At 39.0% G+C, this 27,150-nt stretch overlaps 1 protein-coding gene across 1 annotated transcript; it reads right to left on the reverse strand.

Annotated features, from left to right (window-relative positions):
• On the reverse strand, nucleotides 1–25,660 carry POGLUT1 (protein O-glucosyltransferase 1). The gene is made up of 11 exons (XM_047875983.1): nucleotides 25,530–25,660; nucleotides 24,654–24,744; nucleotides 23,400–23,543; nucleotides 14,531–14,666; nucleotides 12,273–12,394; nucleotides 6,951–7,010; nucleotides 5,426–5,525; nucleotides 3,551–3,609; nucleotides 2,348–2,515; nucleotides 1,145–1,201; nucleotides 1–452 (listed from the first exon to the last, which is right to left on the reverse strand). Exons 1-11 carry the CDS (start codon nucleotides 25,612–25,614, stop codon nucleotides 296–298), a joined length of 1,179 nt encoding a protein of 392 aa, XP_047731939.1. The 5' UTR covers nucleotides 25,615–25,660; the 3' UTR covers nucleotides 1–295.
• Between the last annotated feature and the right edge of the window lie 1,490 nt (nucleotides 25,661–27,150).

Here is a 27,150-nt window from a genome sequence, read left to right on the forward strand (position 1 = left end):
GATGATCTGAGGCACAAGCTGTGATTGGTCTTAAGAAAATGAAAGGTGGAATTGGGTTCAACACCCAAATCTCATGATTTCTGGTCCTTATTCAGCCAAAGCGTTGAGCTGCTCCGAGTCCATATTATACACATTTCTGATCTTTCTCAGTTGTCTGGGTGCAGCATGATAAGGAAAACCAGGTATTTGGCTTGATAACAGTATTCAAGGTAGAGGTGCCACGCTCATGGTAAGCTTCTCACCACAGGATATCTGAGAGCTGCTGCCAGAGAGGACTGTGGTCCAATGATGATGCCTAGAGTTCAGTTTTCAAAATTTTAGGAATAATCTGATCATAGCCTTTCCTTCTTGTTACATTATAGGACAGGAATTTAGAGTATTCAGTCAACAGGTTCTCCCAGTAACAGGTGATGTCATCCATCTGCAAGTGGTTCATAATAAACTGGCTTCCCCTAGAGACGAGATTAATAAGAACACTTAAAGCACAGCATTTAATAATACTAATAGCTTACATCTAAGTGCTTACCTTGTGCCAAGTCCTATTCAGATGCTTTATATGAATTAACTCTTTTGATCTGCAGAGCCAACCCTATAGCCATCATATCCACACACATGCACTTAGCAATAGAACTTAACTTTTTTTCTTAAAAATAAACATATAAAGAGTGAATTCTCAGAAATTTTGTACTTGTTTAATTACCTGAAAGATTTCAGTCTACTTCTATAAAGGATGGGCTTGGGACATATGTGAATGTGTGTGTTCCCTCTGGAAAGTTGTTTTTTTTTTTAATTTTTTTTTTTTAACGGTTACTTATTTTTGAGAGACTGAGAGAGACAGAGTGTGAGCAGGGGAGGGGCAGAGAGAAAGGGAGACACAGAATCCAAAGCAAGCTCCAGGCTCTGAGCTGTCAGCACAGAGACCGATGCAGGACTTGACCTCACAAACTGTGAGATCCTGACCCAAGCCAAAGTCAGATGCTCAACTGACTGAGCCACCCAGGCGCCCGCCCCCCAGTAAGTTTTAATTCTGATTATCTCTGTAGAATGAGAACGAAATCCAGATATCACCATGATAACAATAGTCATGTGACTTTAGTTGGGGATGATAAAGTAAAATAGATAAGGAAAAATGAATAGAACTTACCTTTCAGCAATTTCTTGAGCCATGTCATCATTTGCTTTTACAAAATGCAACAGCTCCCTAAAATGGAAAGAATCATTAGTCTCTAAAATATACACTGAGCTAAGAAAGACCACAGACTGAGGTCTATGGTTAATCTCTAGATAGGTGGATAATTGGTTATTTCTTTTTTATTTTACCTCATTTTTTAAAATGTTTTATTTATTTTTGAGAGCATACATGTAGGGGAGGGGCAGAGAGAGGAGGACAGAGGATCTGAAGCGGGCTCTGCACTGACAGCAGCAAGCCCAATGTGGGGCTCAAACTCACAAACCACCACATCACGACCTGAACCAAAGTTGAACTCTCAACCAACTGAGCCTCCCAGGTGTCCCTGTTTCTTTTCTAAAGCAAAGACATTTGGGTCCTTACAGGACAAAAACAACAACAACAACAAAAGCCCCCACACAGGCTAAAGGCAACCTGTTGTAGATTTGGGACATACTTGAGAAAATAGAGAAATATTCAATGATACACATCAAAAATCAATAGTGAAAAAAAATTACCCTCCTGTGTCTTGCTGTAGCCCCTAGAAGAGGGCCCTGGTCTCATGTTTCTGGGCCCTTTCCATATCTCTTCCTCGTTCCTCCCATCATGTGAGAAAATTGGCCTCAGCTTCAGTGGGGTCCTCACGTATCTGAAAGTCTCTTTGATAATATAACAACATCTAATATCCCTATCTTTAGTCTTTGAGAGATAAGCACTTTTCTACTGTGGACTGCCTGAACATTACATTTCAAACTAGCATTAGAGCGCTTTTTCAGATTAAATCTCACATATAGCCTAGTTGACTGGTAGCACTGTATATACAAACCACATAGAAAAAAAAGCTTTCAGGGCTCCTGGGTGGCTTAGTGAGTTAAGCATCTGCCTTCAGCTCAGGTCACGATCTCACGGTCTGTGAGTTCGAGCCCCTTGTCGGGCTCTGTGCTGACAGCTCAGAACTGGGAGCTTACTTCGGATTCTGTGTCTCCCTCTCTCTCTGCCCATCCTTTGCTTGCTCTCTGTCTCTCAGTCTCTCTCTCAAAAGTAAATAAACATTGAAAAATTTATATAAAAAAAAACTTTCAAGGGAAAAAGTCATCAGTAGTAAATGCCTTAAATGGCTGGGGACTTAGAGGCAGATTGGGGAGTCATTAGGCACTCTGCTTGGGGAGAGCCACTCACTGGACATTGGAGAGATCTGTTTTGACTGGGATATAGTGAACCCATGGCTTCAGTTGTGGATAGAAGAATTCAAGCCACTCATCACCAACATGGAAAACAAGGGAACCACACAGGAAGAGGTGTTTGAACCGGAAACTTGCGGCTACACCTCGAAAATTAAACAGATACCTGGGAAAGAAAGAGCAAAATATATTCAATACTATACACCTGCTACCACAAATAGGATCTTTTTCTTCTTATTCCCTCCTCCCCATCTCTCCTTTTATGACCCCTCTCCCTGCCCTTCCTATTTTCAGGTTTCAAGGACACATCTGCATGTCCCTGTGGGTTTCCAGGGGCTACTGGCTGTTTCAGGGAATGTCAGGTGGGGGAGAAAAGAGGATTCTTTCTCCAGACAGACCTAGAGAGGGCCACAAACTGGGTCTAGATAGAGAGATGTAAGGCTCAGATGGAGAGAGTACCTTACCCTTTCCTATGAGCTTTCCTGGGCCTAATGTCTCTAGTGAGTCATGGCTCCCCAAAGCCTTGTTTTTCCCCTGGGGTACCCCACCAAAAGCACCTGCTGTTCCCCTTCTGAACAGAATTCCTCTTCTGAATTCTGGAGAAGAAAACCAGGTATACCTAATCAATCTTCAAAGAAATGCCCCCTGGAAAAAAGCTATCTTAGAAAAGAACATGGTCTTTTCAGCATTTCTCACGCATGCACCCCTGTCTCCAACTAGAGTTGCTTCTACCCTAGAGTTCCCACTATGCAGTGTAATCAGCATTCACCTCTCTGAATCCCCCTACTTCCTCCTCCTGACCTGGTTTTACTTGTTCACCTAATCCTTAGTCCTGGCATTGAATTCTAACATTTTAGTTACATATGCTTTATTCATTTTGAAATGTAAACTTTTATTAATCTGATAAATACTTTAACTTTACCTATTGGTTGGATGGGGTGTAGAGAGAAGGAATCCCATCACTTTGGTTGCTAGCAGAAAGGTCTATGGAGGCAGGGACCATTTTTTAGGGTCTCTGCAGTTCCCACAGAACTCAGGTGAGAACCCTGTACACACAGCATGTTCTCATTAAACAACAACCAGATGAATTAATAGGACTTTCATAAACCCCAGTTGGACCTAGTATTAAAGTTCTCTCCCAAAGTGAAGCTATTCCAAATGTAATAGGGAAACCAAGAGTCAGGAGTCTTAGAAGTCTTACTTGTATTTGCAGTGATCCACAAGATGGACATCCTTAGCAGCTGGCTTCCCCAAGGTGTCCTTTAAGCGAAAAGGAAGTTATTAGTATTGAGAGTGGTAGTATTTATTGAAAAGCAGTATGCAGCAAACATAGTTAAGCATTCCATCAACACGACCTCATTTCATTGTCCTGAATAAACACATTCAGAGGAATTATTATCCCATTTTATACATGAAGAAGCCATGGTCTCGAAAAGTTGAGACTTGCTCAGGGTCACGTGGCCCTATGTAGAGGAGCAAGGGTTTTAACCTGGGCCTGTCTGATTTTAGAGTTTAAGCTCCCAGAGCCATGTGGATCCTTCTCTGAACTCAGAGATCCTAACCTACAGCACATTTCACTCTGTGTAAAGTATACATATACGAAGGTACAGGTGGTGGCTGGTGGGCTCAGAGGTAAAACCCACACACAGATTTTGTTGGGGACGGAAAGTATTTAAAAATAAAAATTCAAACCATTGCCAACATTTACAGGTGGTAAGATATTTCTTCCAAAAACCCCGATTTCCAACTTTTCTTGTAAAACATAAAAGGAAGGTCTGGTAAACTGAGCTCCTATTCCCTTGGCGGTGTTGACCAGACCTTTAGCTCTCTCTCCTGCTCACTCCTGTGGCCTCCTGGGGCATCTGAGTTTGAGACCCCCATTTATATCCCAGCTACCTTAGAAGATGGCAAACACTTTGATGAGGGAAACAAGTCTTGTTTGCTTTTGCAGCATCCCACAGTAGAGGCTGTGCTGAATGGATACACTTTTCATATTTTTCTTTTCTTTTTTTTTTTTTAAATTTTTAAATGTTTATTTTTTATTTTTGAGACAGAGAGAGACAGAGCATGAACGGGGGAGGGGCAGAGAGAGAGGGAGACACAGAATCTGAAACAGGCTCCAGGCTCTGAGCCGTCAGCACAGAGCCCAACGCGGGGCTCCAACTCACGGACCGTGAAATCATGACCTGAGCCGAAGTCGGACACTTAACCGACTGAGCCACCCAGGCGCCCCCATATTTTTATTTTTCAACAAAGTTTGTTAGACTTCATTTGCTCCTGTTTGATTACAACTATCACATATTACATCTCAGATGCACTTAGTTTTCCCACAAGAAGTTTAAAACTTCTTTTCATATCATCCTCATATGGCATTTGAAAATTTCAAATGAGGACATTTAGGGCTTAAAGTTCTTTGAATAAGGCAAGAAGTCATAGAAGACAGAGATGAACTCCAGCCTGAAGGAGCCAGTCATTGCTGGCATTGCCTTAGAATCACTTGGAGAGTTGTAAATAAATTAAGAATATCTTTACATTTCAATTAAGGATATCTTTACGTTTCAAATGCTTGAAAAATACCCAAAGAAGAGTATTTATGACATGTGAAAATTACATGAAATTCAAATTTCCATGCCATAAATAAAGTTTTACTAGAACACAGCCAGGCTCATTCATTTACATATTGTCTGTGGCTGCTTTCACACTGTGATGGCAGAGTTGAGTAACTACAACAAGACCATACAATCCACAAAGCCTAAAATATTTACCATTTGGCCCTTTCCATAAAAAGTTTGTGTCCTCTGGTTTAAACCTTAAAAGTAGTAAAAAAACAAAACAAAACAACAACAACAACAACAAAACAACAAAACAAAACAAAAACTACTACTCATAATATGGCCCAGAAAAGCAATGTGAGTTTGAAAGAATAATTTACATATATGCTAATACTAGTTTGTGGATCTTTCTCTACATTCATCTATCACTAAGAGGAAACCTGATCTGGAATTCTACCCAGGTGACAATGTTCTTTGAGTGAGAATGTTCACTGCTATGGTTCTATTCAGACAATTGTGATTACTTTCATAGATTTCCAGGCTTGGTTTTTGGTGTATTCTGCATCAACAAGTTTTGGGTTTTTCCGAGATAGAAGAATGAGAGGATCCCGTTCTGGACTTGTCCTATAAAAGAAGCATATGACATAAAACATGTGTCCTCCACCATAATACTGTTCCCAATCTCTAAAAAGTAAGCTGTAATTGGACCCAATGCAATGACTGTACACATAGATAGATAACTTACTGGTTACAGCAGAGGTGGGGGTGGGGGTGGGGGGGTACTGGGCCCTGTGCATATAGGTGTTCCTGCCTGTTTTCCTGGCTGTTTACCCTTCAGAGATGGGGAGTATTGGGCCCTTCTTTGCTTACATCTAGTCTTTAAGAGGATGTTGTTCTGAACTCTACAGGCATATCCCAGGGAATGAGTTCCCTTTTAGGATGGCTCATGTAGCGTCTATAATCACTAGTACTTACAGCTGTGTGACTAGGTAATCACCCCTCACCAAAATAGCTACATGACCTTTGTTGTGTGTATTTCGTAAAGTCCAGTGTAATATTTAAATTAAAAAGAAAAGGGCTAAAACCTGTAGAAAAAGTCCTAGTTATGGTCCAAGTAGGAGATGGTCCTGACATTTGAGAGGTCCTGGACACCTCTCCCACCCCCCCCCCCCCCCCGACCTGCCATGGACCCACTCTCTAGAAAAGCGGACATATCCCTATATAATTTATAGGAAGTCCTAGAACTCTTCAAGTCCACACATGGATCCCAAGTTAAGAAGCTGTGATCTCAAGATCTGAGAATCAAGAGAAGTTGATAAGGACCAGTAAGCAGTGCCTACTGGGCCTATCTACATTCTCAAGTTCACTGCCTCAATAGAGGGTATGATCTCCAACAAGGACTCACCAGGAAAATGACAAGACCCTTCTCCTTTCACGGTCCCTGTTCTGTTCATCTATACAACAGATGGTCTTCATGTATCTACATGGCAGGTACTGTTCTTGGCACTGGGGATGTGGGTCTGAGTAACATGGAGAGGGTCCTTGACCAACATTTCCCTTTCCCTCCTCCCTTTCTTCCCTGCTTCCCTTTCCATTTTCATCAGTCTCAGTCTGTGGTCTCCACCATTATTTGGCAGCCACATGGCCTCATGGAAAAAGGAGTCAGGAGATCTGGTGATGGTTCCTGATCCACCATTCACTAGCACAGTGACTAGAAGAGGTCCAGGTCAGAAGCTACCCATAGGACACTATAATCTCTTAGGCAAGAGGACAACTCAGCTGTTCTCTTCAACATACACTCAATGCCTAATATACTCATGGCACTCTAAATACCTATTCAATGAATAAATGAATGAACCTTACTTCTTTCAGTTCCAATTCAACTAAGAGTGATTTGGGCAAAAAATTTAAATTCTCTGTCTAAAATTCTGTGCTTCTACATTTATTTCTTAGTTATCTTAGTTTTCTCTTTGAACTAGAGATCTTCACACCCTCAAAATTGCTTATATTTTACAAATTTCTTTGTAAAATGCCAGAAAATATAGTCACCTTGATCCTCGGAAATATGCTGTAGAGTTTTTCTTCTTCCATGGCCACTGTGCTGCTGACCTAAAAATAGATTTCAGTTAGTTTCTATGTTTTTCTCTTAACCAAATGAGGACGTGTTTTAACCACTTCTGAAGATTAGTTCAGAGCTTTACATTTTTCATTAAGTCTGACTGAGGCTTTCAAAAGAAAGAGCCCTCAATGACATTGCATTTCCCTTTGTTGTTGCTTCATTCCTTTGGAAATGCTAGCCAATAATATCTACAATCTGTTCCTCCGTTAATAAGTTAACAACATTGAAAGAAAAGTTCCCAGCCCCTAAATGACATGTTTAGAGCTATTTAATGCATACAATCAGGATTTCTTCTCTGCTTTATGTAGAGTGGTGCTATTGATAAACTTAATAGGCAAAGAGACCTGCAGAAAATATCAGAAATTGAATTAAGGGCAAGAAAACAAATCACTTCTTGACCTCGTGTTTTGGATGCATAGGCAGCATCTTTAGAAACGTGTCTGATATTGCAAAGCACCCTGTATTCTTGAAACTGTCCTAAGTGCTCCATGAAACAAAGTCCCTGAAACTCAGGTCTCAGTACATACTACCATGACCAGCTTTTCTTGCTGAAGCTGCTAGTTCACAGATGCAGCATTTTTAACTTCCTTTGTAGGGGCCCTGCACAGGGTTGCATGGTGTCTTCCTCTGAGAAATGAGGGGGACAGCTGAATTGGAGTTAATGAGGGATTGCTGGACTATTTACCATAATGGAGAGACTTAGGATATAAACTTTTTAGGTAGAAATACTTTTAAAGACATAAATGTCACATTACTCAGCTTCTCTCAGCTGAGAGCATTGCTCATTTTCATGGCCTATCTCATAGGTTTTCCTTGCTATACCATCTTTTCCTGATTCTACAATCCAAAGCCAAAACTATCTCTCATTGTGCCCCATACTCCCTCCCACCGAAACATAAATGCTATACCACTGGGTTATTTTTGTTTACTGGGTTTTTGTTTTTTACTGGAAATATGGTATATGCTCATTATATAAAATTCTTTTTTAAGTTTATTTTATTTATTTTGGGGGGGGATGTGAGTAGAGGAGGAGCAGAGAGAGAGAGAGAGAGAGAGAGAGAGAGAGAGAATCCCAAGTGGGCTCTGCACTGTTAGCAGAGGTTTGATCCCATGAACCATGAGATCATGACCTGAGCTGAAACCAAGAGTTGGACCCTTACCGACTGAGCCACCCAGGAGCCCCTATATAAAATTCTAATGGAAAAGCATAAAATAAAAGTAGAAAAATCATCTGGAACCCTCCTGCCCGTAGATAACCATTTTTACCAATTTAACGTCTCAGTGAAGAATTTCCTTCCAATCAAGTCTCCATATCAGTGGTTCTCAATTGGTGACTTTGCCCCGTTCCCCAGAAGACATTTGGCCATGACTATAGACATTTTTGATTGTCACTACTGGGGGAGTGCTACTGGCATTTAGTGTCATTAAGACACTAATGGGGTGCTGCTAACTATCCTGCAAGGACAGGATAGTTATGCACAGGACAGACCCCTGCAACAAAGAATGATCCTATCCAAAATGTCAATACTACCAATATTGAGAAACCTTGCTCTATATAACGCAGTTATTTTATATATATTATATATTATATATTATATATTATATATTATATATTATATATATACCCATTCTCACAATGCTTGAGGTGGTTTTGTTATCCCTAATTTACAGCTGAGGCTCTTGAGAGGGTAAGCAGTTTGCCCAGAGTCACACAGCTGATAAGAGCCAGAGTATAAACCCAGAGTCCCTGTTTTTAAGCCCTATGCTACCTTTACTTTGCATTCAGGCACAACATTCTGTTTTATAGCCATGCCATAATTCACTTCATTACTTATTCATGGGCTTTTAGGTAGTGTCTAACTCTTTGCTTTAAGAAACAATACTGTAGTGAATATCTTTGTGTACCTACCTTTACATACTTGTCCAATTAACTCTTTGGGATAAATTCTAGAAGTGAAATGGCTGGGTCAAAGATATATACATTTTATATTTTGATATACGTTGCCAAACCACCCAACTAAAAAAGTATCAATTTATACTGAAATTCTGAGTATAAATTTCCTTGGTCCCTGGGAAAACTGTATTTAATATACACAGACTTGTACCATCTCTGTTTTCTCTCTCCCTCATTCTTTCTACCCACCTACTTACCCTCAAAAGACCTATGTTAGGACTTTTTTCCCCAGGCAAGTGCTAAAAGTAGCCAACACAGCCTAGGGCTGCCCCAGACCTCTTTTATAACCATCCTCCCTACCTCCTATGACAGTAGAGACATAAATCTTTAAAATACAGAAACAGTGAATTCTTCTACGGAGTGAAAAGTAAGTCAATAGGGACAAACTCCCAAAAGATTAGAAAAAATAGCAGGCAGACATCAATGCAGATAAACAAGGAGATTTTTAAAGTTTCAAAGTAAGAAGTGAAATCACATAGCTAGAGCTTTTGAATGGAAGGCTCTAAAATATAAAATTATAATTCTGGGGGCACCTGGGCAGCTCAGTCGGTTAAGCGTCTGACTTTGGCTCAGGTCATGATCTCACGGTTTGTGAGTTCGAGCCCCACATCGGGCTCTGTGCTGACAGCTCAAAGCCTGAAGCCTGCTTCGGATTCTGTGTCTCCTTCTCTCTCTGCCCCTCCCCCACTTGTGCTCTGTCTCTCTCTATCAAAAATAAATAGATGTATTAAAAAATCTTTTTTTAAATTACAATTCTGCAATCATGAATAAATTCACCTGAAGAATAAGAGGGGATGATATCAAAAGAAAAATATGTTCTTGTAAGTTTAGATTTTAAAACATAATCAATCTCCCTAAAATAAGCTTAGTGGTTTTCAAGGGAGGAAAAAGAGTACGTAGTGGAGGAACTGGTAACAGCTTGACTAGGTGATCAAAATTAATATCTCTAAAGAGTTAAGGATGGGGGCACCTGGGTGGCTCAGTTGGTTAAGCATCCGCCTCTGGATTTCAGCTCAGGTCATGATCTCACAGTTTGTGAGACTGAGCTCTGTCAGCACAGAGCCCAGATTCTCTTTCCCTTTCTCTCAGCCCCTCCCCTACACACTCTGCCTCTCTCAAAATAAATAAATAAACATTAAAAAAAAAAAAGAGTTATAGATGGATGCAAAAATCACTTAGGTAAGTATTAAGGCCAGCAATGCATAAGCTGAATCTAATCATGAGGAATAGACAAAACTAAACTGAAGAACATTCTATAATGTATGTGGCCTGTATTCTTCGAAATGTCAGTGTTATGAAAGAGAAAGACAGACTGAAGAGCTGTTCCAGATTACAGGAGACTAAACAGAAATAATAACTAAATGCAACACATGAGACTGGATTGTATCCTGTACTGGAGGTAGAATGTGCCATACAGGATATTATTGGGATAATTAAGTGTTGTACCAATATTGTTTCCTGAATTTGATAATTGCAGCATGGGTATAAAGGAGAATATCCTTGCTATTAGGAAATACACACTAAAGTATTAGGATGTACAGGGTCATAAGGTATGCAACTTACTCTCAAATAGTCCAGAAAACAAGAAATTATGCATATATTACACATAGCCTAAAAGTCTATCATAGAAAATAATGAGGTAAATTATTATCCATGCAATGGAATACCATGTAACTAATAAAAATAATGAGGTAGTTTCATATGTACTGACATGGAAAGATCCCTAAAACACACTAAGAAGTGGGGGGAAAAGATGCCGATGTTAGACATACTTCTTTATTTTTATGAGCATATATAGGTTTCATAATCAGAAAAAAAGGTTGTTTTTAAAGATTTAAAAAACAAAGTAGGGTGCCTGGATGGCTCAGTTGATTAAGTGTCCGACTCAATTTTGGCTCAAGTCATGATCTCACAGTTGTAAGATCGAGCCCTGCATGGGGCTCTACACTGAGCATGGAGCCTCCTTGAGATTCTCTCTCTCCTTCTCACTCAGCCCCTTCCCTGCTTGTTCTCTCTCTCTCTGTCTCTAGAAAGAAAGAAAGAAAGAAAGAAAGAAAGAAAGAAAGAGAAAGAAAGAAAGAAGAAAGAAAGAAAGAAAGAAAGGAAAGAAAAGAAAGAAAGGAAGGAAGAAAAGAGAAAAAACAAAGTAGATGGATAGCAGGTAGAAAAAGAGCTACAAAAAAGATGAGTGTAAAAAGTGTATTTGCAAGTACCTGAAAAAAAAAAAAAAGGATTAGATAACTAAAGCCAAGAATAACTTGAAGAAAAACAGGTTAAAAAACTTGTTATTTTTCCCTCTGGAGAGGATGGGTAAGGTTAATTGGTAATGTGGAGAAGATAATGCACTTGGATACCAGGACTTCAGGCCTAGATTGGTTCCTGACATTGACCAAGTCACTCAACCCCTGAAATAAAGAGTTGGAAAGGACAATTTCCAGTTCTAGTTCTGTGAAGTATGAGACCAAGGTATTTTACAAAATCATTTTCAAAGTACACCTACCAGATAACAGACTCATTTTTTACCTGGTGGCTTTAACCGCCATTGAGGACTTCAGCCCTATGTGTTTCTTTAGAAAAGGGACATTCTTTTCACCCCCTTTGAATCTCCAGCCACACATGGTACAGGTGATAGATATTTGTGGAAATGAAGTTAAATTAAATTTTTGCTTCCTCAATGGACCTGAGAGAGGACCTATAAAGACTGTATTTCTTCTAGAAGTTTTCTAATTAGGTATCAATGTTGTTTAAATAATAAATGCAAAATGTAGCTAGGTAAGAAATACCTATAGCTTGGATGACATGGACAATCTAAATTCTGAAATGACATCAGATAGACTCAACAGCCCAAGCATGTCTCAGTCATGAATCAGGAGAATCTGGAATAAGTTTGTACTTGAGATAATTATGGGACAATATGTCCTCCCCATCTCCACCTTAAGGACTTAGATCTAAGTTATAAAGTACATTTATGTTCCTCCTAGTAATTTTCTATTCTCCCCCACAACATGGTCATTCACTTTTTTCAAATTATGAAAGTAATTCACTCTTATTTGGAGAATCTTAAAAATACAGAAAAATTTAAAGAAGAAAAGAAAAGGCTCCTATACTCCTTTCCCCAAAGGCATTACTGATACTTTAGGGTAGGCTCTGCTCTTTTCCTATGGATGGGTAAATATTTTATACACACACAAAATTGCTTATGCTATAGTTTTCCTTTTGTTTTTAACTTAAACAAACATTAGTTTATTTCAAGAAGACCTACAAAGAAGGACAAATAAAACCTCTCTAAAGGACCTACCTTACCAGATCTTCTCTGAAGAGGTCCCACCGTCCAAGACCTGTAGGATAAATTGGCCAAACAGCAGGCCCCCCTTCCCAAAATGTCCAAGCAGGATACATGATATCATGGTACTCTGATGTCTTCAACAGAAACAGAAAGGTTGTTCTACATCAGTCTCAGAACAGAGAGAGAAGAATTAAACTACAGTCATGCCACAGTATCTGGAAAAAAGTCTTGCTCTAGTATTAAATTGCCAAAAATATATTTTCTGTTGTCTGCAAAGTCTGGACTCTAGACATTAAAAGAGAAAAATGACCGTGGGTTAAAAATCATGGGCTCACTGAATCCCAGAATTTAAAATCTCATTAAAGGTCAACTTTTCCAGTTACCCAAAGTTCTATTTGTTAGGGTTTTTAGTTTAAGGAAACAAAATACCTAACTCTGAATCATCACACAGCTCTCTTATCTTTTAACTGCTATTACATTTGGAGTATATACTGTCTTACCAGTTCCTGATTATTTCCTAGATGGATCTTTTGAGAGCAAGAATCACAATTAAATGGTTAAAATGGTAAGGGCTCTTGAAACAGATCATCTGGGTTTGAATGCTGACTCAAAATGCTGACTCTACTTCTTTCCAACTCTAGGCAAGTTACTTAATTTTTCTATGCCTGCTTTATCTTTATGAAGGGAGAAATAATACCAATAATGTTACCTATCTAATGGGCTTACTAAATGAGTTAGTACATGTGAAAAACTTAGACCAGTGTTTGGTACATAGTAAGTACTCAGTAAGTGTTCATTAGTGTTATCTAATACTGTGGTACTGTTGAGCTCGCCCTGGTTGGTCAATAAATTATTATTTGTTGATCAGGACCAGAAGTGCTGATGGGCAGAATGGGAGAAAGGGATATTATCCCACATCTTTTGAAAAAAGTTTTAAATCATTTGTTCTCTTTTTATGATTACTTCTGTTAAAACTCTGGCCTGATAAACCTCTAACTCTTCAGTAGTTTCACTGGAATTACACATGCAATATGCTGTTTGCCTTTCTCAAATACTTTTGAAAAATGGTATGTGATTCATAAAGCAGCTCAGACATAACAGCTGCTCAATAGAAGCTGTACAATTACTATAAAGTTGAAAGACTAAAAGCTTTCTCTTGGGAATTAGAAGTCACTGGCTTAGAAACAAAAAGAGAAGATGAAAAGAAAGTATACATACACAGAAACAACAAATAGATAACAAGCATAAAGTCGTTACTGACTTACATGGGAGCTTCTATCTGTTCTTCTGGGAGGGTTTCATGACAAACAAGAAAACCAAGCACTTTTGAGAAATGAGGCTAAATCATGGGAAATGCAACACAAATGTGGCCTCAGCCCATCTGCAACACAGTAAATACACAAGTCTACAGAGAAAGTAAACTGTGATAAAGAAAAAGTGGGGATAAAAGGTCCCTCTTTGGAGAAACCACATCCGAGATGGTGCTCCTTTTCTCAAAGTCCATCGGGTTTTCCTAAACCCTCCCTTCCCCCATAGAATCTTCCACCCATTCTCTTCTAGCCCTCCCACCCCACCCCTAAATGTGGCCATACCTAGTCTCAAGGGAACCAAGGCCCATGCCTTCCAATACACATTTGCAACAACCTGGGCACTGAGAAGATATTAACTATCTCAAATTCTTCAAGTCCACAGGTGTGAACTAGTACTCCTATTCCTCCATAGCTAGACTCAAAGCTCACCCTCTCACATATTCCTCTTGGATATCCCAGACCTATCCCCTCAATGTACTGCTTCAGCACAAACTGTGTGGAGTTATCCACCACCTTCAGCTTCACTGTTAGCCATGCTGGGCCCCTGGGATACACTGACAGATAGGACTACACACACACACACACACATATGGGAGTTCAACAAATAGTTTTTGAATGAAGGTGTTCTCTAACTCCAAGCCCATGAGCTATTTTGAGCCACTCTCTCCCTATGTTCTGTAGGATCTCTAAACCTTTCCTTCAATGTCCTATCAGTTCTTTAGGTGTCCATTATTCTCTCCCCTTCATCCCTAGACCTATAGACACTTAAGCAATCTTTTTACCCATTTCCTCAGTCTTATTGCTCAGCCACTGTGAAGCTAAGAGGGACACAGTCCAATTCCTGGACCTCAGGCGTCACCCTCACCATTACCCAGCAGATTCTGTCATAGGACAATCATCTCCTACTCATACTCTAGAGGAACACCTCCCATCTCCCCATACATCTCTCCCTATACTTACCTTACTGAAGGAGAAGACTGGAATGGCAGGCTCCATCCATTTAGGAACCTGAGGATAATCTCGTACATTGATCACCATTTCCATGTCAGGGAGGCGTCCGATAACTTCCAAAATAAAGTGTTCAACACCACTACACCTGTCAACCAGAAATACCACATATTCACCAGATCAGTGCCTACTATAGGACAAGACATGGTCCCATTCACACTTTGAAAGCCCATGTTCAGATCGTCAGCCTTCTGCAAAGTTTCCTGAAAGCAATGCTTCTAAAAGGACTTTTCTACTCTCTTATATTGTGCAAGGCATCTTTCCTAGCTAAACTGCTCCAGCTTACAACACTTCATGAAGTTTTCCAGTTAGATCATAAGTCTGAAAGATGTATTATTGCTACTCCTACCACTTTTCCTCTATTCATCCCTAGTTTTTAAAAATTTCCTCTTTAGTTTAATTAGGAAGCAAGATACAAATTTTGATAGTAACCAGAAAAAGCTAATTCTCTAAGTGTGTCCCTAGGGCTTTGCCTCTCACAAAGACATTATATTTATATCCACCATAATTAAGTTTCATAACTTAGGAGGAAAGATAGGAAAACTTTTATTGCCTTTGAGTTGAATACTTCAGAACACTATCAAAATCAGTTTTGCAAGCCAGAAAGAATGTTATGTACACAATCACAAAGACTGTAATACAGGCATACTTGAGAGATACTGTAGGTTTGGTTCCAGACCATCACAATAAAGCAAATATGGCAATAACACAAGTCAAGAGAATTTTGGGGTTCCCAAGTACAATAAAAGTTACGTTTATACTATACTGTGGTCTATTAAGTGTGCAATAATAGTATTATGTCTAAGAAAACAATGTGCATATCTTAATGAAAGACACTTTATTGATAAAAAATGCTAAGAATCATCTGAGCTTTCAGCAAGTTGTGATTACTGATCACAAATCACCATAACAAATATAATAATAATAAAGTTTGAAACATTGAGAAAATTGTTCCAAAATATGACCCAGAGATGTAAAGTGAGCAAATGCTGTTAGAAAAATGGCACCAATAAACTTGTTAGATGCAGGGTTGCCACAAACCTTCAATTTATTAAAAAAATGCAGTATCTGCAAAAGGCAATAAAGTGAAGCCAAATAAAACAAGGTTTGCCTGTATACTTTTCTGGCTGGACTCCCCAGGAACCCTCAGAGGAACTCTGGAAAGAGAGGATACACTGGCAGATTAGCTTTTCTGCCCCATCCCTTGAGGTCCTGACCACCACTATCCTGGAGGGAACATTACAAGGTTTGACCAAAATTTTCCAGTAGCATATAAATGACTGATTCATAAAATTGATTTATATAGAGAGAGGTAACTGCAAAAAATATCAATGATTCATAAACGAAAGAAAAGATGCTCAACTGTATTAAAGAATGTCCCAGAAGCGCCTGGGTGGCTCAGTTGGTTAAGCGTCCAACTCTTGATTTTGGCTCAGGTCATGATCTCATGGTTCATGAGATTGAGCCCTACATTGAGCTCCATGCTGTGTGTGGAGCCTTTAAGATTCTCTCTCTCTCCCTCCCTCTGCCCCTCCCTTGCTCCCCAAAACCCAAACTTGTAAAAACAGAGAATGAAATGGTGGTCACCAAGGGATGGGGGGAACAGGACAGATGCTGCTTAAGGGTACAAACTTACAACAAGTAGTGAATATGCCCTAGAGATCTAATGCACAGTATAGTGAATATAGACAACAATACTGTATTATAATCAAACTTGCTAAAAAACCAAAATTTAATTATTCCAACTACTAAAACGAAAGGATAATTATGTAATTAGTGCTACAATGGCAATCATATATTATATAAATGTGTCAGATTAACATGTTGTGTACCTTAAATGTATATATTATATGTCAAATATATTTCAATTAAAAATTTATTTATTTTTTTAAATTTGTTTTTAATGTTTTATTTATTTTTGAGACAGAGAGAGACAGAGCATGAACGGGGGAGGGTCAGAGAGAGAGGGAGACACAGAATCTGAAGCAGGCTGCAGACTCTGAGCTGTCAGCACAGAGCCCAATGTGGGGCTCGAACTCATGGACCATGAGATTGTGACCTGAGCTGAAGTCGGATGCTTAACTGACTGAGCCACCGAGGTGCCCCTCAATTAAAAATTTAAAAACAAAGTATCACTATGACAAAAAAAAAAAAGTGCTGTTGAAGCTAGGTGCTAGTCTTCACCAATCAGACTGACAAAGATCAGAGTCCAATAATACACAGAATTGATGAAAGTATGAGGTCTATTGTGAGCATGTAATACAAGGGTGGTGGAAGTGAAAATAGGCACAACTTTGGGATGGCTGGCTGGCTCACTGGGTGTCATGGGTTCAAGCCCCATGTTGGGTGTAGAGATTACTTACAAAACAAAAAAGAAAAAGTATATAAAGAAGAAAATAGGCACAACTCCTTTGGAAGACAGTCTGCTTCTATTCATCAAGATTTAAAAAACACATTAGTTGGCCTACTAATCCTACTTGTAGGAATTGAGCCTGCAGATATAATTACATGAGTACTCAAAGGTTTAAGTTCACTACAGCATTGTTTACATGTGTTGAAATTCAAAGGGGAATGGTGGAGAATAATTTAAATGTCCTTTGATAGAGGGCTGAATAAAGAAATCCACACAATGGATCAGTATGGAGCCATGGAATAGTGAGATATACTCTATGTACTCATAAGGAACAATTTAAAAATATGTTATATGAAAAAGAAAAGTAAGTTGCAGAACAGAAGATACACATGTTCTATTTTGTTGATGAGTCTAGACAACTGTATATGCATAAACTATTTCTAGAAGGATATACAAGAAACTTGTAATCGTGGTTGTCTTTTGAGAGGAGGACTCAGGGACTAGAGGTTTGGGGGTTGAAGGTAGTAGAGAAACTTCCATTTCCTTGTTCATATTTTCAGGTTATCTAAATATTTTACCATGTGCAAGGAACAGTCCTTTGATGATAAAATAAACAAATAGAACTAGTTAGAAGTTTAAAAAATATAATGTTGCTATACATTTACATTTAACAGCTAAAACATTTTGTTTTCTTTCATGTTCAGCTTTTAAAATAGCACTCTTTCACAAACTGTATAATGCCGTTTATGATTCCTTTTATATAAAACTCTAGGAAATGATCTATAATGACAGAAGGCAGATCAGTGGATGCCTGAGAATAGGGGTAAAAGGACAGCATGGCAGGGAGGGGTAGGAGAGAATGATTGCAAAGAGGCACAAAGAAATTTTTGGGAGTGACAGATACATTCATTATCTTGGTGTATACATACAGCAAAACTTATCAAATTATAATTGTATTAAAAAGAATAAAATACCAAAAAAAGGAATAAAATATCTAGTCATAAATTTAACTAATGAGATAGAAGACCTGTACTCTGAAAACTGTAAGACATTGATGGAAGAAATTTAAGATGACACAAATCAATGGAAAAATATACCAGGCTCATTGATTGGAAAAATTAATATTGATAAAATATCCATGCTACCCAAATCTACAGATTCAATGCCACTATCAAAATACCAATATCATTTTTCACAGAACGAGGACAGATAATCCTAACATTTGTATGGAACCACAAAAGACCCTTAATAGCCAAAGCAATCTTGAGAAGGAAGAACAAAGTTGGAGGTATCACAAGCCCAGGTTTCAAACTATACTACAAAGCAATAATAATCAAAACAGTATGGTACTGGCACAAAAATAGGCACACAGATCACCAGAACAGAATAGAAAGCCTAGAAATAAACCCATGCTTGTATGGTCACTTAATCTTTAACAGAGGAGACAAGAATATACAATGGAGAAAAAAATAACCTCTTCAATAAATGGTGTTGGGAAAACTGGACAGCTACACACAAAAGAATAAAACTGGACCACCTTCTTACACCATATACAAAAACAAACTCAAAATGGATTAAAGACCTAGGTGCAAGGCCTGAAACCATGAAACTCCTGAAAGAAAACATAGGCAGTAAACTCTTGGACACTGGTTTTAGCAATATTTTTTTAGATCTGTCTCCTCAGGCAAGGGCAACAAATGCAAAAATAAGCAATTAGGACTACATCAAACTAAAAAGCTTTTTCACAGTGAAGGACACCATCAACAAAACAAAAAGCAACATACTGAATGGGAGAAGATATTTGCAAAATATCTGGTAAAGGGTAAATATCAAAAATATATAAAGAACTCATTCAACTCAACACCAAAAGACAAATAATCCAATGAAACAATGGGCATAGACATGAATAGACATTTTCCAAAGAAGATGTACAGATGTCCAACAGACACATGAAAAGATACTCAACATTACTAATCATCAGGGAAATGCAAATCAGAACCATAGTGAGATATCATCACCAGTCAGAATGGCTATTATCAAAAAGATAAGAAATATTAGGGGCATCTGGGTGGCTCAGTTGGTTAAGCATCCAACTTTGGCTCAGGTCATGATCTCACAATTTGTGGGTTGAAGCCCTGTGCCGGGCTCTGTGCTGACAGCTCAGAGCTTTGAGCCTGCTTCAGATTCTGTGTCCCCCTCTCTCTCTTGCCCTCCGCTACTTGTGCTCTGTCTCTTTGTCTCTCAAAAATAAATAAACATAAAAAAAATTTCTGGGGCACCTGGGTGGCCCAGTTGGTTGAGCATCCAACTTCGGCTCAGATCATGATCTCACTGCTTGTGAGTTCAAGCCCTTCATCGGGCTCTGTGCTGACAGCTCAGAGCCTGGAGCCTGCTTTGGGTTCTGTGTTTCCCTCTCTGCCCCTCTCCTGTTTGTGCTCTGTCTCTCTTATGTTTTATTTTGTGTAAAATAAAACATAAAAAAATAAAATAAAAATAATTTAAAAAACATTAAAAAAATTTTTTAAGTATTAAAAAAATAAATAATAATTGTTGGAAAGAAACGATACGAAGAGAACCCTCATGCACTGTTGGTGGGAATGCAAACTGGTGTAGCCACTGTGGAAAACATTATGGAGGTTCCTCAAAAAATTAAAAATGGAAATACCTATGATTTGGTAATTTCACTTCTGAGTATTTACCCAAGGAAAACAAAAATACCAATTTGAAAAGATATATACACTCTTGTGTTTACTGCAGCATTATTTATAATACTACATATGGAAGCAACTTAAGTGTCCATTGATAGATGACTCGATAAGATATAATACATATATACATATATATATAATACATATATCTACATGTATATAATGGAGTGAATATATATAATGGAATGAATATATATATGTACATATATATATAATGGAATGAATGAATATATATGTAATAAAATGAATGAATACATATGTGTGTGTGTGTATATATATACATATATATATATATATATATATAATGGAATATTACTCAGCCATAAAAAAGAATGAGATCTTGCCATTTGAAACAACATGGATGGACCTAGAAGTTATTATGCTAAATGAAATAAGTCAGACAGAGAAAGCCAAATACCATATATAAAAAACCTTAATAAATAAAAATAAATAAAACCTTATGATTTCACTTACATGTGGAATCTAAAAAAAAAAACACATGAATAAACAAACAAAAAGCAGAAACAGACCCATAAATACAGAGAACAAACTGATGGTTGCCAAAGCAGAAAGATGTGAGGGGATGGGCAGAATGGATGAAGGTGGGTAGGAGATACAGGCTTCCAACTATGGAATAAATAAGTCATGAGGATAAAAGGTACAGCATAGGAAATACAGTCAATGGTATTGTAATAGTGTTGTATGGTTACAGATAGCAACTACACTTGTAGCAAGCATAGCATAGCATATAGAATTGTCCAGAATCACTATGTTATTCACCTGTTACTAACGTAACATTGTGTGTCAACTGTACTTCAATAAAAAAAGTCAGGAAGATGAAAAGTATAGCATAGGGAATATAGTCAGTAATATTGTAATAACATTGTATGGTGACAGGTGGTACCTACATATATTATGGTAAGCATTTTACGATGAATATACATGTTGAATCACTATGTTGTACACTTGAAATTAATATAATATTGTATGTCAACTATACTTCAATTAAAAATTAATTTTTTAAAAAGATAATGAACACAAAAAACTTACCAAGTTGTATACTTTAAATATGTGCAGTTTAGGGAAACCAAAGCAAAAATAAACTATTGGGACCTCATCAAAATAAAAACCTTCTGCACAGTGAAGGAAACAATCAGCAAAACTAAAAGGCAACTGACAGAATGGGAGAAGATATTTGCAAATGACACATCAGATAAAGGGTTAGTATCCAAAATCTATAGAGAACTTACCAAACCCAACACCCAAAAAACAAATAATCCAGTGAAGAAATGGACAAAAGACATGAATAGACACTTCTCCAAAGAAGACATCCAGATGGCCAACCGACACATGAAAAAATGCTCAACATCACTCATTATCTGGGAAATACAAATCAAAACCACAATGAAATACCACCTCACACCTGTCAGAATGGCTAACATTAACAACTCAGGCAACAACAGATGTTGGCGAGGATGTGGAGAAAGAGGATCTCTTTTGCACTCCTGGTGGGAATGCAAACTGGTGCAGCCACTCTGGAAAACAGTATGGAGGTTCCTCAAAAAATTAAAACTAGAACTACCCTACAACCCAGGAACTACAGTACTAGGTATTTATCCAAGGGATACAGGTATGCTGTTTCAAAGGGACACATGCACCCCAATGTTTATAGCAACACTATCAACAATAGCCAAAGTATGGAAAGAGCCCAAATGTCCATTGATGGATGAATGGATAAAGAAGATATGGTATATATATACAGCAGAGTATTACTTGGCAATCAAAAAGAATGAAATCTTGCCATTTGCAACTATGTGGATGGAAATAGAGGGTAAGTGAAATTAGTCAGATAAATATCATATGACTTCACTCATATGAGGACTTTAAGATACAAAACAGATGAACATAAAGAAAGGGAAGCAAAAATAGTATAAAACAGGGAGGGGGATAAAACATAAGAGACTCTTAAATATAGAGAACAGAGGGTTGCTGGAGGGGTTGTGGGAGGGGGGATGGGCTAAATGGGTAAGGGGTTTAAGGAATCTACTCCTGAAATCATTGTTGTACCATGTGCTAATTTGAATGTAAATTATAAAAAAATAAATTATAGAAAAAAAAATATGTGCAGCTTATATCAGCCACACTTCACTAAAACTATTATTTAAAAAATATCATTATTCTCCATCTTTGAAATGACATGTCTCCAGTCATTTAATTAGATGGTGCTCTGGTTCCTCAGCAAAATCTCTCAGCTCATCCTTGAAATGCTGAGTTTATATTTTACTTTGTTCACAATAAAGTTTTTTAAATGCAATCTGGGCTTCTCCAACTGGGTGATTTAAAATTATCCAGACCTAGAAAGATACTGTTTTTGGCTAGATGGGAATCAAAGATATTATTCAACTGTATCCATTTCATTAAGGACACTGGTTCTGAATATTTCATTTTGTTTCTTCTTTGCCCAACTCTCTTTTCTTAGTTGTGTATGTAGTTGAGACAGGGAACTTTCCATGCATTAGAAATATAACTATTTTATTGTCAATGAAAGGTCCTGTGCTCCCTTAGGAACATTTCTAACAGCTCATGATTCTTACCAAAATGTTCTGAGGTCTGGAATGAGAGGTATGTGCCTTTCAGAAACTTTGAGAGTATTTTATTTCATTTGGAAATTGCTCATCTATTAAACATTAGTTAAGCCTTCAAAGTCTAATAATGTCTATATTCATATTTTCTTTCTCATTTGTAGAAATTAGAAATTCTTCTATACTCATAATTTGTAAAGTTGAAACAAATGTCTGTTTAAAATACTTCAATAATTTTCCCCATTACCAGCTTATTTACCCCTAACACTTGATAACAAAAGTGTAATTGTGATTACTTCACGGTAATGGGATTTTAAGTGATCTTTATTTTCTTTTTTGTTGTTGTTTTTACATATTTTTGACAATTAAAATGCAGTAATTTGTAATAAAGTTGTTATTAAGAATAATTCCTTATGTCCACACGGATGCACGTTATTTGCAATACTGCTCATATACTTTCCTTTTAATGACAGAATAGAGATTGTTTAGAAAGATCTTAAGCTGAGAATACCATGGCCGCTGATTTTTGTACTTTGTAATTTTATAAAGATTTGAGTTAAAAAAAAAAAAAAGACTCCTAAAAGGGAGGTTTCTTATTTGTTGTATAAACATGTAATGCTACCTAAGTCCAACTTCCAGGCTTAGTCCATGACCCTCCCTGCTCATCCCCAGCCCTCAGCCCACTGATATGTTACCTCAACCACCACACCTGAATTCCTGGCTAGTGTAGCCTGTGTATCCGCAGCCTCAGTTATTCTTGACTTTCCACCACCTTTCTTCAAATACTCAGTATCTAGAACAATACTTGACCCATGAAAAACACTCAATCCTTCTCCTTCTTCAGCCCAGCTCAATCCTGCTAGGTCTCATCAGCCTGTGCCCTGCAGCATCCATATCTGGTGGATGATGAGAAGGGTAGAACCATAGCCAGTACAACCAGTGATTGTGCCCAAGCCTCAAGAAGAGAGAGGAGACAGACTTTAATATAGGAGAAAGGGGGGCAGGAGTTGGAAAGAAAAATCCTCAGGCAGGAAGAGTTTGTCACTATTTTGCAGTCCCTCTGAAATATGAGGAGAGATTCACCTGTGGGGCCCTCTAATTAACTCCTCTCTAAGAACAGTATCAAATAAGCCCATATATAAGAAGGTCAGAAGATATATTTACCTCATAGCTCTTACCTCGAGGGGAACATGCAGTCATTTTCTCTGTATAATCTGTTCTTAATAATCTGATAGTGGGTCCCCAGTTTCCGTCTGACTACCTCTGCCATCATCTTCCTGGAGATACCTCCTCGAAAAGGAGTTAGATCCTCTTCTATGACACTGAAAGAATGTGAATCGTCAAGGACAGCAGGTCAAAAAGTGGTACCATTCCACCTACTTCCTATCTATGGGTTTAGGTTTAGTATTAGAAAATACAGTAAGCCAGGGAAAGAATGGAGGACAGGAATGAGCAACCTTTCCGTAGGTAATCTAAAGCAAAACAACAAAGAGGAGAAAGCAAGTCAATTTCTCTTCTTCCTCTCTGGATCTGGATCGCCCCTTCCTTACTTGATGCACATTCACCTTTAATAGGCACACAACACCTGTGTCCTCCCAGTGACTGCAGTCCCACTGACCTCCCCTTCTCCAAATCCTGCAGAACATAGGATTTATGCCTTACAGTCTGACACTGTCTGATGCCCTTGGTCTCAGACTGACTGCCTTGTTCTGTCTGGCACCCATTCACCACACATACTCTAGCAGCCTGACAGCAGTGACCGGAAAGTACAGTATTTTGTATCCCTTTTAAAGTTCAATACATAGATTTTAATAAGTATCATAAGCATCAGGTTAATTTTTTGAGGAGTCATGGAATAACAAAACGAGGAGGTAAAGGACCCTGTTTTTTTAGCTGATGAGGAATCTGACACCCAGAGAAGTTAAGTGACTTGCCACAGAGATAATTAGTGGGAAATCTGTGACTAGAACCAAAGACTGCTTTTAAAGTAATCTGTCTACCATACTACCCTCTCAGCCATAATTTTTACACTTTAAAAAAAACCAACAGGAAACTTGATGATTAGCCTCATTTATAAATATGTTCATTCCTCCGACAATATTTATTGAGTACTTATTGAGGGCCAGCACCAGGGATGCAACACTGAGTAAGACATTGGCCTTGACCTCAAGAAGCTTTCAGTCCAATGGGGAACACAGACAACTATGTGTGCTAACTCCAAGGAGTAAGTAGCATTGCTGAGACCACCTGGGCTTCTCCTATCCCAGGGCCTTTTTGTTCCCTAGAAATAGGAAACCCACCACAGGAACATTGCCTTTTATCAAGGCGTATTTGGCTCTCTGATTACTGTAATCCAGGTCTCTTGGGGATATTAGGGGAATTCTTGTGACAAGTACTAAACTCTCAAAGACACATCAAAGAAAAGAACTCACCCATGGTAGCAGCTGCAGTTTTGACTTGAACATGGTTCATAATTCTCCAAAGACCTGTTAATTTGGTCAATAAATACTTTCCATTTTGAACCTTCAAGAAGTGAAGTAAATGAAAGTTAACAAAATATCCTGATCATTCTCATTTGCTACCGGCAGGCATGCCGAACCAACTTCTGACACCCCTTCCCATTCCACTGGTGAAAAGGAAACGCCAGGAAGGATTCATTCTATAACTCTCCAGCACTCATGTCAAGTCTGCTCCTCTACTTGAGCTGTCAGGTGTACAAGAAATTGGAAAATGTCCAAGCTCAACGCCTGGCACTCAGATAGCTATGAATAAACTAGGAACACGTATTCTCACCTTTTACTAATCAAAGTGAACCCTATAAAGAGGATTAATTAAAAGCCAAATACATTAATTAATTCTCCCTTCATCTCTCCGTCAATTCACTAAGAAACACACACACACACACACACACACACACACACACACACACACACACGCAGAGAGAGAGAGAGAGATGAATTATTTCCCAGTGTGTTTTAGGGAGGAACAGTGTAGCCAAGCGCGGGCGACACTGGCTGTAAGTGAACAGGAGAACTCCCTCTCCACCTCGCTATCCTAATTCCGAAAAACAGGTTACTCTCCAGGGTCCTGGGCAGTAGAAGCAGCGCCAGACACCCAGAAGTTCTCACTCTCCGTTCCAAGGCGCCCCCGTGCCCTCTGCCCAGCTAAGCGCTCCAGCGGCCACAGCATCAGCCGGCCTCCGGCCGCCTCAGGGAACCGGGGGGGGGGGGGGGGGGGGCGGGAAAGCACCTCTGGACCGCGCCAGACCCCGAGCCTCAGCGGCAGGCTCGGCCCCGCCCGGAGCCCACCTGACTCCTTCTGGCGACCCAGCACTGGGGGCAGTAATAGCAACAGCAGCCACAGCAGGAGCTGCGGGCGCGCCCACCGCTCCATCACCCGCAGCCCACTGCAGAGTCCCAGCCGCGGCGCCGGCGGAAGCACGGCCCCGCACAAAGATGGCCGTGGGTGCCGCACCACGTGGGCGGAGGGCCGCCCCGCACAGAGATGGCCGCGCACCACTCCGCCTTCCCGCCCCCAAGTCCCGGCCTGCGGCAGAGTTTCTTAGGGAGCACCGCTCTGGGACTTGAGCCGAGTGCTGTGGTGGAGGCGTGTGCATAGTCCCGCCTCGTTTGTTCCGAGCCAAGCTGTATAGTTAGCAGATGCTTCCTGTCGCCGGGTGTAGTGAAAGTTTCAAAATGTATCTTTCTCTCCCTTTCTCTCTTTCTCACTTTTTCTCATACAATCGAAGCCCAGGAGAGAATGAATAAATGGCATCCCCTGGGAAAATAAGTCTAATAATGGTAATTCCTTACATTCTGTAGCATATTTAAAACACCTTATTCTCTGCAGCCAGAAAACTGAAGATCAGAGATCAGCTTCATAGTTAGTGGTACAACATAGGCTAGAAGTTTTTGCATGAGATCAAACTCTTTTTTTTTTTTTTTTTTTTTTTTTTTGAGAGAGAGCAAGAAAAAGCGCGAGAGTCCAGGTGAGGGAAAGGGAAAGGGGCAGGAGAGAGAGAATCTTAGGCTCCATGCAGAGCTGGGTCTCACAACTGTGAGATCATGACCTGAGCTGAAATTGAGTTGGAGGCTGACCACCCAGGTGTCCCTCAAACTGCCTCTTATTAAATAGTATAGATTTGTTGAGTACCTGAATATGTACAGCACTTTTAGAACTCAAGGGTTGGAAAATAGTATAGAACAAATCTCTTTGTAATAGGAATTTTTATCTTATAACAATTGAAGTGACTTAAACATGGGGAAAATCTGTGGGTAACATTATACGGGACAGTATATATGTGTATAGTTATACATAGGTATATATAATAATCATACAAGTATTTATTCACTGTCTAAAATGTACAAGGCAACATTCTAGGCTCTGGAAATACATGAAAGTATGAGAGATGAGATCTGTGTCCTTGAGTTTAGAACTGGTGGGAAGACAAATACACTTCCCCAGAGATTGTTTATAACGTAAGGCAATATGTAATTGCTATTGGCTTCAGTAGAGAGAAAGAAAGATCAATGTGAGATGGAAATTTGGAAAAGGGCAGGGGTATATTGAAATGAAAAGGAAATATTACAGTTAAGGAATAGTGTGCTGGAGACACTAAAAATGGGGAGCCATAATTTGCAGAAGGTCAGGGTAGAACATAGATTGATAGTAGTAGAGATGGTAGTAGGACGCACATTGAAAAGTTGTGGAAGATAAAATAATGTTAATTAGTTAGGACTGGGTTATATCACTCACTTCGGGGGAGTGAGTAGGCAAGAAGAGAAAATGGATCCTCAACACTATATTATACAAGACTTCTTCAGGGATCCAAATGAAACCTTGAAATTTGTTGCTTCTACTTTAGGAAGACGTGTAGTACGTCAAAATCAATGGTTCATCAAAAGCACATAACTAGGGCACCTGGGTGTC

The sequence above is a fragment of the Prionailurus viverrinus genome, chromosome C2 (assembly GCF_022837055.1).
Source record: "Prionailurus viverrinus isolate Anna chromosome C2, UM_Priviv_1.0, whole genome shotgun sequence".
Lineage (NCBI taxonomy): Eukaryota > Metazoa > Chordata > Mammalia > Carnivora > Felidae > Prionailurus > Prionailurus viverrinus.

What these genes read in the sequence shown, in the direction of transcription:
- POGLUT1 (XM_047875983.1), bottom strand. Translation starts at nt 25,614, where the DNA reads ATGGAGCGGTGGGCGCGCCCGCAGCTCCTGCTGTGGCTGCTGTTGCTA. An exon ending in GCATATTTCCGAGGATCAAG is followed by an intron (nt 5,526 to 6,950) that starts GTGACTATATTT and finishes CTTCTTTTATAG; the next exon opens with GACAAGTCCAGAACGGGATC. An exon ending in GCTCAAGAAATTGCTGAAAG is followed by an intron (nt 453 to 1,144) that starts GTAAGTTCTATT and finishes TCTCGTCTCTAG; the next exon opens with GGGAAGCCAGTTTATTATGA.